The sequence below is a fragment of the Pollachius pollachius genome (genome assembly GCF_949987615.1).
Source record: "Pollachius pollachius genome assembly, chromosome: 6".
Taxonomy (NCBI): domain Eukaryota; kingdom Metazoa; phylum Chordata; class Actinopteri; order Gadiformes; family Gadidae; genus Pollachius; species Pollachius pollachius.
In genome coordinates this window covers 22992271-23003319 of record NC_136939.1, presented here as the reverse complement: position 1 = coordinate 23003319, position 11049 = coordinate 22992271, and the positions used below count along the sequence as shown (strand labels likewise).

The following is an 11049-nucleotide window of genomic DNA, read 5'->3' as shown; positions in this document are numbered from 1 at the left end:
ATTTTGGTTGTACACGCATAGCAGGTTAGACTGCTTGGTGCTCATTGGTTGCTGAGTAAACTTGTTACATTTGATGCAACATAAATTCAGCTGCAGCGTGCATCCATCCTGGTTTGAATCGAAAATAATATGGTAGACAGTTTGTCCGCCGATATCATAGACAGTTTGGCTACCCGAATGCGTGCCGTTTAAAATAACGTCGTAAGGTAACGCCGTTTTTTTTTCAGTAACGGAGTAATCGAACTAATTAGTTTCCGTCGTTACAACGCCGTTACCGTTACTGTACGTTAAATGCAGTGCGTTACTATGAAATGATTGAATAAACTGCGTAATCCGAACGCACCCCTGACTCCAAACACAAACTGCTAGTGAGGAGACCGGGTGAGTTAACGAGATAAGCGATTATGATTGGCTAAGGCAGAGTCATGTTTCATGGTAGCCAATCGGAGCCAGTGTTTTTACACACAAGCCAGGACACGCGCGCCACACACACGCAAACGCACACACCAAAATAGATTTGATGAAGCAGCAGAAATGGCGAGTACGGAGCAATCCGATGAAAAGTTGGCATTTTCTGTAGTATTCGGCAGATGTTCTACAGCCTTTGCAACTAAGCAAATTAAAATTCAGTAGGAAGTATATCAGGGCCCTGAATGGGCAGTTCAACCATTTAACACATTAAGGCCAAGTGAAAACTGCTCAGGAAAATCCAAATTCTTTGACATATAGCAACTTTCTTTTTTTACAGTAACGCAAATAGTTACTTCCCTGGTAACTAGTTACTTTTATCATAGAGTAATTCAGTTACTAACTCAGTTACTTTTTGGAACAATTAACTATAACTAATTACTTTTTTCAATCTGAGCGAGTGTTTTTACACACAAGCCAGGACACGCGCGCCACACACACGCAAACGCACACACCAAATCGATTTGATGAAGCAGCAGAAATGGCGAGTCCGGAGCAATCCGATGAAAAGTTGGCATTTTCTGTAGTATTCGGCAGATGTTCCACAGCCTTTGCAACTAAGCAAATTAAAATTCAGTTGGAAGTATATCAGGGCCTTGAATGGGCAGTTCAACCATTTAACACATTAAGGCCAAGTGAAAACTGCTCAGGAAAATCCAATTTCTTTGACATATAGCAACTTTCTTTTTTTACAGTAACGCAAATAGTTACCCCCCCCCCCCGGCCCTGTTGTGTGTGTGTGTGTGTGTGTGTGTGTGTGTGTGTGTGTGTGTGTGTGTGTGTGTGTGTGTGTGTGTGTGTGTGTGTGTGTGTGTGTGTGTGTGTGTGTGTGTGTGTGTGTGTGTGTGTGTGTGTGCGCGCGCGTGTGTGTGTGTGTGTGTAAGACGTCAACCTCGTAGAGCTCCGAAAACATGACCTCAACACGGAGACAAACGCTCTTCAAATTAGCCTCCACATATTTGTAGGAGTGAATTTGCTCCAAAATCGATTTGTTCCCTGACAGCCTGCTGCTGTGGAATTGCGGACAGGTGTCATCAAAATTGGCCCTTGTGATAAGCAACGCCTTTAAGGTGGGAACGGTGCGGTTCATTTCGCCAGTTCAAGTATGGTTCATGATGGAATAAAGATCAGTTCAACGGGAGCATTTTTGCCAGGCAGCACACGGCAAATGATACATTTATTTTTGTCTTGTAATCTTCCTGCTTCTGAAATGAGCGAACATCTCCGCCCAGCGCTTTCCACTGTGCAGATTAAATCGCGAAGCATTCCACTGTGCGATTATCCCTGTTGCGTATGCCCTCTCACATTGTTGAAATCACATGCCGGATGCTTTAATCTTTCTATGTGTTTTTTAGTCAATGATCAGGCTATAATAAGACCACGTTGGCTATTTAATCGCGGACAAAAGGGGACATTTCATAGTGGATGGTGTAAACCAGGACATGTTAGCGTCCCGACGGGCTTCTGCTGGGACTCGGGACACGCGACTCAAAATCGGGACTGTCCCAATCCCCAATGACGAATGTCAGTGTAGGACACTACAGCCCATGCAACTAAGAAATATTCATATTAATTCATTAAAGTACAATGATAATAGTAATGCAATTTGTATTAATGACCTCATGCCGGAATGGTGGGACGTTTGAGGAAAAAAAAATAAGTAGGCTATACCGCCACTCCGACCATGGAAACAGAAATGGTCGGAGTGGTGGGACGCTTGAAAACAATGGAAGTGCCGCCACGACGACATGGACGTCAATGCCGGAGTGGGGTTACGTCGGAATGGGAGGCGGTGCCCCTAGGGTCACAGGGCTACTGTCGGTCATACGGTCATACAGTCATATGGTCATACTGTCGGTCATACTGTTGGTCCTACTGTCGGCCATACGGTAATAATGTCACAAAGTCAAACGGTCATACAGTAGGACCCAGTCACGGTTGCTTGAAACTAGGAAAATGTAACCATTTATGGCTCAATTAAAAACCCACTGTCGTGTCTCGGTTTGTTAAATATATTGTGATGATATTAATAATGCATGTATTGGGACTATTGTAGTCATGTTCACGTTTGTGCTTTATCTTAAACTAATGTCTATGTCTTAGTAAATACGATATTATTCCATGAGTTCAGTAGCGGTCCATATGTCGCTGGTGGTTCCATGTGGTATTTATGGGTTAATGCCACGATTTAAAAAAGCAATTCCACAGATCTTAAAGAACACCGCGATAGCTTGAATGAACTGTTGATTGAATCTTTAACTTGTGCCATAATCCTCAAGCAGACAGCTGGAGTATTTATATAAAGCTGCGGCTATTGGAGAAGCCCCATACTGTCCAAGACAAAGTGAATCAGTTCATACGATACAGAGAACAGTGATTCAACCATTGTTTGTGCCCTCATAGGCTACAGACATTCAACTCATGATAGCCTACTACCCACTGGGTCTCCCATCATACTGGAACAGGACTCATTATTGTGACGGTAGGGCTGTGTGTGTGCATTATTATGTGTTCTATGCATTCTCATGTCAAGTGTTATAGTCTAAAGACCTGCCTCTAAAATAGTTTAGTTAAGAATGTTGAAATATTCTCACAGGCTCGGGGGCTACAGTTGAGAAAGAAAAATCTTCAGATGATCTCCCTTTATAACCTGGGTATAAACTAAATGTTTATAAACAAGGGTTTGAATTCATAAATTGAGTAGAACTTATTTGACCATTAATACTGTAATAGCACTTTTGTAGTATTTACCTTTACCTTAGTGTTTTTCATATTTATTTTTTTAAAACATCAAATTAATTAATCTAGATGAACTTGACATGTTTTGATTTGTCTAACCCTGTTTGATCTTAATACATCGACCTTGTGACCTACCAAAGCCTGCATCAAAGTTTAGAATATTATATCCATGGTTTATTTACTGTTTATTGAGTGACACATTTTACGTGTATTCTTTGTTTTACAAACGTACGTCATTGTAACACTGGTAAGTATTTGAAATCCATATGTATAAGGAAATCTTTCCTGTGCTAAAGCAGGGATGGAGTGATGTATCCCAGGAGGAGCAGTCAGGATGTGCACCGTGGTGATAGTGCATGAAAAGCACTCGAGTAATCCCGGCAGCACGCCATCTCCATTCAGTATCCGGAGGAACTCAGTTCCTCCAATGCAGACTGCTAAACATCTTCTGGCCTACCTTCCAAGATCACTTCATTCTGTGCACTACACTCCTTCCACTAACAAGGTAGTGACACTCCTCTTCCTGTATGTGATGCATGCAGCAGTATGTTAACGTTAACGTTAACGTTAATGCATGCAGCATTATAAGGCATTGGAGAGATTATGAAAACGGTTTATCTGCATGTTGCGTCTCTTTTTTCAGGTACCTGTGATGTCTGCCATGGCTACCGTGCTAGAGGCAAGAAGAGAGTCTCTTATCCTCAGCCTGAACACAGATCAGGATAAAGGAGGACCTCTGCTCTGCCCTCCTCCCTCTGAGTCAACGAGCGTCTTAAACCACTCCACCCAGGACTCAGCCGCCCTCCATCCTCCTGATTGTGTCCCCGTCCAAACAGCCCCGCAGGAGCTGCGAGAAGAACCGCTGGACAAGAAGCGTCCCCAACGTGGCCGCCACCTGAAGCGCTTCAGCTCCAAGTGGCGTGCTGGCGGTCCTTTCGACAGCAGCGGCCACCCGGCCTTCGCCCACGGGGCCGCCACCGACGCGCCGAGTGGAGGGACCCTCAAGAAGCGATGTCACCTTCTGTGTCACAGGCAGCCGGCGAGCGGAGGCAGCAGCAACCAGCGCCAGCGCTACGTCAGCAAGGACGGCAAGTGTCGGGTCAACCTGGGCCCCATCGAGGACAAGACGCGCTTCCTCTCCGACATCTTCACCACTCTTGTGGACCTCCAGTACCGCTGGTTCCTGTTCCTGTTCACCATGTGCTACATCCTCACCTGGGTAGCCTTTGCGGCCATCTACCTTTTGGACGCGTGGCTGCGTGGCGACGTGGCTCACGCCCACGACCCCGACAGGAAGCCCTGCTTTCAGAACGTGGACGGCTTCCTGTCGGCGCTGCTGCTGTCGGTGGAGAGTCAGCGGACCATCGGCTACGGCTCCCGGATGGTCACGGCGCACTGTCCCGAGGGTGTGGTTCTGCTGATGGTGCAGTCCATCCTCGGGTCCATCATCGACGCGCTCATGGTGGGATGCATGTTCGTCAAGATCTCCCGGCCGCAGAAGCGGGCTCAGACGCTCATCTTCAGCAAGCGGTGCGTGATCTCGGAGCGCGACCAGAGGCTCTGCTTGCTGTTTCGCATCGGGGACCTGAGAGCAAGCCACATGGTCGACGCCAAGGTCCGGGCCAAGCTCATCAAGTCCAGGGAGACCCAGGAGGGAGAGTTCATTCCCCTGGAGCAGTCGGAGATCAACCTGGGCTACGACACCGGCGGGGACAGGCTCCTGCTGGTGGAGCCTCAGACCATCACACACGTCATCGACCACAGGAGCCCCTTCTGGGGGGTGGGGGCAGAACGCCTGACCAGGGAGACGTTGGAGATCATTGTGATCCTGGAGGGGATCGTCGAGGCCTCGGGTATGTAGCAATGTTCTCCTGTCACCATTTACATTCTCTGTGATGTTTGATGTGATTTAGTGTGGCTGTTTTAGCATTGTTCCCTTCAATGTGTTGAAGGTATGACGTGCCAGGCCAGGACCTCGTACACGGAGAACGAGATCCTGTGGGGACATCGCTTTGAATCCTGCATGTCATTGGAGAAAGGCGCCTTTCGGGTAGACTACGGTGCATTTGATAAAACCTTTGAAGTGCAAATGTCCCCAATAAGTGCAAAGGAGAGAAAAGCTGCAAAAGATCAAGAAGGGGAGCTTCATTAAAGGCCAGAAATCACTACTCATCAGTAAAAGATTGGCAGTTTTAATTGTTATCCTTTCATTGCTACAGTAATTGCCAGCGAAGAATGCATATGAATACTGATTATCCACAATAATTATTTATTTAATCCATCCAATAATCCTGAGCCCAAAAACAAAATTATTGTCAGGCCACATAAACATATAAGGTTTTAACCTTATTTGTTTATACAATGTAATATATATATTTATACAAGCACAAACTTGTATCAATTGGTCTTGTAGCGGATACTCTTTCAATCAAAATGGAACTAATTTATGCATATATACTATTACTTTATGTATATATACTATTTGTATACAAATAGGTCCATATTCTGCAGACAAGAGGAATCTAATTGAATGACCATCAGCTTCCTACAAGATGATCATAGTCAATCATAGTATGATCACAATCTGGCCAACAAAACCATTTGTCCTCAAGCACCAGGATAGTACATAGCTCTAACTTATTCCATCATTTTCTATAGGTTATTGTTAACGGCAAACTGATCCATGGAACATGGCTGTTTGGACGGTGTTTGCTCTGCAAAATCGAACTCTTTCACAGTTGGCCACGGCTGCCTCCGAAAGGCCAGGTCTGGTGCACAGAGGTGGATCTAGAAACAGGGTTAGTGGAATGAGAAGTGGGTCTTTGTTCTCCTTTTCTCTGTTTCTTGAGACTAAAAGGAGAAGTAGATCTAGATCACCTCCCTGATGATATTGGTAATATAAAGTCTGCACTAGAGGAGCTTCAAGGTGGAATTGTCTTTCTTTAATAAAGAAAGAAGGTACACAGTAATACAAAAAATAGGGTGGTGGGCGGGGGGCATCCCCTTGAGAAAGCCATTTACTGACGCCTCTGCACTGCGCTAAGAATACCATGTAAGTGGGTTGGGGTCGTCTTACTGTAGCGTACTCCATGATCTGGTTGTGACGTGGGTGGCGGTAGATGTGCGCTTCAGTTTGTTGTGGGTGGTAAATAGAAATCTAGCAGGAATATGCCATTTTTTTGTTGAGTGATTTTGACTTCTGGTTATCTCCTTATAGTGATAGTGGATACTCTACCTCTGCCTAGTATTTTCTTTATCCGCGTGTTATTTTTAAAAGGAATCATTCTTCTTTTGAATAACGTAGAAATCATACTGATGGGTTTCTGGTAGCGGCCAGTCACACTGAGAAGAACATTTAGCCTGCCTTTCCATTGGCATGGTAACATGCTAGCATGTTACTGACACGGTAATACATACTCCTGTGCTCTCCTTTGGTTGCCATGCGCTTTCTAAAATGCTATTGTGCAAAAGCTGTGCAAGCACACTAATGCAGTTGCAGGCCACGATCCTACATACTAACGTGTACTTCTACTCTTACTTGGAGGCCTACTTTTACGCCATATCACGCAAATGTGCTAATGCCTGTACGCTAACACGTTTCTAATGCAAGATGATGACTAAATATGCAGTAAAAAAAAAAGGTTTAAACACAAAGGTCTAGCCAAAGTCACAGCAAAACTTTGGGAACTTGTATCTTTTTGAGATAAAAATATTCTGCTTTAACCAACTATCTGTATTTTTATGATTTGATAGACGCGAGAGTTCTGTTACCATCTATGTTGGCTCTCATCAATGTGCACCTGTTTGGTTCTAGGGTCACTTACTCACTAAGTTAAATGCACTAAACTTTTCCTGTCTAAAAATGTCCTTCCCGAAGGAAAGCAGAACGAGGCCAGGCGGTATGAGGTCGACCGACAATGCTCCCAGTCCAACCACATGTACCCATCCCATTCTTTGTGTTTGTTTCTCCAGGTCTGCAATGATTCTATATTCTTTAGTCTATTCTCCCAACTCATAAACATGTCGTGTATCTGTATTGTGTACCTTCTCTGAGAGGCAAAGAAATAAAACAATATCCCTTATTTTTTACATTGACATTCATTTATTTTGAAACATTTCTCTTCTTGATGTGGTCTTCGGTGCCTTCCAGCACAAGAGTCAACTTGGAAAAAGATAATATTTGATTTAATATAAAGTTTCTCCACCTCACAAAGCCTTGGTACCAGAAAATGATTTTATAATGGCCTACTTTCATGATGCCGTTTATACTATCAAATACTGGTAAATAATTTGTGTTGTGTGTGTGTGTTAACTGCTTGGGTAAAGAGACTGGTGAAGTGTATGTCCAATGTGTATGTAGGCCTATGTCTCATGAAAACCAATTCAAAAGGTACTTCACTGAATGACTCACTCTTTTGAACGCATGCCCACCTTAGGTAGGCTACACTATTTATGGGCATCGACCAGACGGCCTCAAAGTGGAGCGTGGGAGTTAAGGTCCTAGAGGGTCTTGAACGAGACATTGTTGGTTTTCTACATCTGCAATTGAAGTTGATGCTATGGTTTTGGTTGAAACACAGCAGATTTGTTTGGTGCCAATGCACCCTCTCAATCATGCTGAGATACGAACACTCTGTAGCTGATAAAAACATAAATGAATGGGCATTAAATACTTATACTTCAAGGACATACTAGTAGGGAAGGTATCACAAAGTAAACCCTCACAACAAAGTATAATATATGATGTTCTTATCAAACTACATTGAGCATTGAGCTAAATACAAACATAAAATAGACGCAAACATAACTACAGAATGGATTACACCGAGGCCTTTGAATGTAATATTAGCCTACTTAATATTTAATTGCTGTACCGGTTACTAGCCCCATAGTCCTACAGCTACACTATTGAAGGACTTTCTCAAACAGAACTAACTGACCCGATTCAGGCTGAGAACTCTCCCAGTCATGTGTCATGCTGGCTGACCTACACTAAGCCAATGAATATCAGAACAGGTGCACTCATCCATTACCGCTTAGCAGCCATCAAAGCATAGGTAATTCTTTAAACATTTTTACTGTTCATATTAATATTTCAGCAGGCACTCATCTAGAGTGAGTTTCTCATCTGGGGAACATCGCTCTTGCCCTAGTTATACATTTTTCATGAGCGCGGATACATAGGTCCAATTGGGAGGTCTATTGAGGGAAAGTCAGTGATACTCCCCATTTACAATCCCTAATACAATGCTTTGGTTTTTAGTTCAATCTTAAAACTGTATTTGGATTAAAAGACTGACAGAGGTGTATCACAACTAAAGAGATAGTCCTTCTTTAAAAATGCTTACCACCTGGAAATCATGTCGTTGAAGGATCACAACAGTGGGATACTCTTTAGGTGAGTGCTGCATGCAGCGCTCAACTATTGTTCTAAAGTTGTATTCTTTATTCTCTACAAACTTTGGCACCCTACTCCTTCTATATATTTTCAGCTAGAGACTCCATGCCAATTTCAAAAATGTCAGGTTTTCTTATCTTAAATTATATGAAAACAGAATTTCGATATAATTTATAGACTTGAGGCTAGAGCGTGAGGACAGTTTTAAGATGATGCTCTAGCCCAGGGTGGCTATCACAAAAGCTAACCACTGCGGACGTTGCGGAGCCTAAACAACGTCAATATTAAACCTAGAAACACAATGTCAAGCTTAAACGGTTACGTTATTTATTGATAAAATGATATATCGATTGGAAATATGATTGTTATCGAACGTTTGTCTGTGGGGACCCCAATTTATATGGCTAGAGGCTCGGTGCTTGCGGGGGCCCTATCTTCCCACAGCCCTATATTCCCACTGTGGGAATATAGCAACTCTTAAAAACTCTCAGAAATGTGGGAATCCCACAAGAGTGTTTTCAAAATTAGGCCCTATGTTCCCACAGCCCTATATTCCCACAATGGACTGACCCTAAACCTAATCCTAACCAAATTTTTTGTTTCTTCATTTACTATTAGGTGCTTCCAAATAAATCGTGTGGGAGGATAGGGCATAAATTGAAGGGAGATATAAGGAACACATGACCTAATTTTAAAAATGTCCTAGAAATGTGGCATCATAGGGTTTCATTTTGAGAAAATTGACTTGAATTGAGTGAATTGACCTGTGTAGAACATGATCCACATTCACACGATAGCCACACATATCATTAAAGGTCAATAAAGCACTTCACCCTGTCATCCGGTTAAGGCCTGCCACTGGTTCAGAGCGACCCTCAGGAGCCAGGTGTGTGTGTGTGTGTGTGTGTGTTAGTATTTGTGTGTGTTTAGTAGGTCCCCGCTCAGGTGTTTAGTACATTGAGTGGACACTGGGGGAAGGAGAGCTGCGGCGAAGCTGCCCCCCTGAGCATCAGATGGCGACTCTGCCTGGATCAGAGCAGGTAAGAGCGAGCTGGGGACCTCTGTCTGGATGAGCCTCAGGCCCCCTCCTCCCAATGGAGGTTGGAGGAGAGGGTTGAAATGTGTACACGCCTTGTACATCCCATTCAGTCAGTCCTGATCACAGTGGGTCCAGGATGTCAAAATAAGAGCCTTTCTGAGGTCTGAGTGCATGCTTTGTTAAGTCTGTCTCTATGGAGGCCGCCAACCAGCAGCCCACAGTTGTGCAGCTTCAAGATTGTATTAAAAAAGGCCTACTGTGTTGTTGTACTATACTGTATTGATTTAATTTAAACACTGGCCTCTTACACATGGCTCACTATTGTATAAGGGTTTCTCATCCTAAAGAAAGGCATCATTTGAGTTAAAGAAAAAACTGTTCCAGTTAAAAAAAATATGTCCATTCTTTAGTGGCTCGAGCCACCAGAGCACCTCCATGCACTGAAACGGCGTTAGGTGGACTAGAACATATCCCTCCAAATAGTGTCAATAGAAGCCAGAACATGGCAACGTGGCTGATTCGCAGAGAGCCATAGTGTGTCTTCTTCCGGAGGAGAGACGGAGTCTTGGCAGCGGTGTGATGATGCTCTGGAGATGCAGCTCTGGAGATGCAGCTCGGAGTCACGTGACCGGCTGCAGCGCATCCAGCCGCTCTAGTGTGGAGCGAGAGCCGAGGAACACCTCGCATCTAAAAATAGACCACGGTGGGGTTGGATCTGAAGCAGAGCGTTTTGGGGCTTCAGTTCGGCGTGTTCACCTCCTCTCCTCCTCTCCGGTGGGCTCGGTCGGGGTGATGCTGCTGCATTAGGCTGCAGGCTGAGTGCGGCACGTCGCAGGGGCTTTCTCATCCTCCAGCCTCGTGCGTCCGAACAAAGCGGTGGGTTCGCTGAGTGTGTGAATGCGTCATTCATAAGGCTGCTCTCCTACCGTCGGATCGGTGCACTGCCGGCCGCTCCGCCGTGACGGAATCCGTCGTACAGTAAGAGAAGACAAACATCTCAGGTAAGAACTAGAGCTTATTTTGCAGACTATACATCTGGCTTATGTCTCACTTACAGCAGGCGTAGAATACGCGTGTGTGTGTGTGTGTGTGTGCGCGCGCGTGTGCGTGCGTGCGTGCGTGTGTGCGTGTAGCGATAACATTTTCAAGCGGTAGGTAACTTATAAAGGTATTTAGCAGCTACATGAGGAATATCTCTTCAGTGAGGCTCCTCATGTGGATCACTGGACCACAAGGCACCGGGACAGGGTCCGGTGCCACGGGACAGGGTCCGAGGCACCGGGACAGGGTCCGAGGCACCAGGACAGCAGGACAGGGTCCGAGGCACCGGGACAGGGTTGGGTGCACCGGGACAGGGTCCAACAAGACAGGGTCCGCTGCACCGGGACAGGGTCCGGTGCCACGG

At 44.9% G+C, this 11049-nt stretch overlaps 1 protein-coding gene across 1 annotated transcript; it reads left to right on the top strand.

Annotated features, from left to right (window-relative positions):
• Window positions 1-3859: 3859 nt before the first annotated feature.
• LOC307077467 (G protein-activated inward rectifier potassium channel 3-like) lies at window positions 3860-5359 on the top strand (the record flags this gene model as incomplete). The annotated part of the gene is made up of 2 exons (XM_079738896.1): window positions 3860-5060; window positions 5160-5359. The coding sequence occupies 2 exons, from the start codon at window positions 3860-3862 to the stop codon at window positions 5357-5359; spliced, it is 1401 nt and encodes a 466-aa protein (XP_079595022.1).
• Window positions 5360-11049: the final 5690 nt, after the last annotated feature.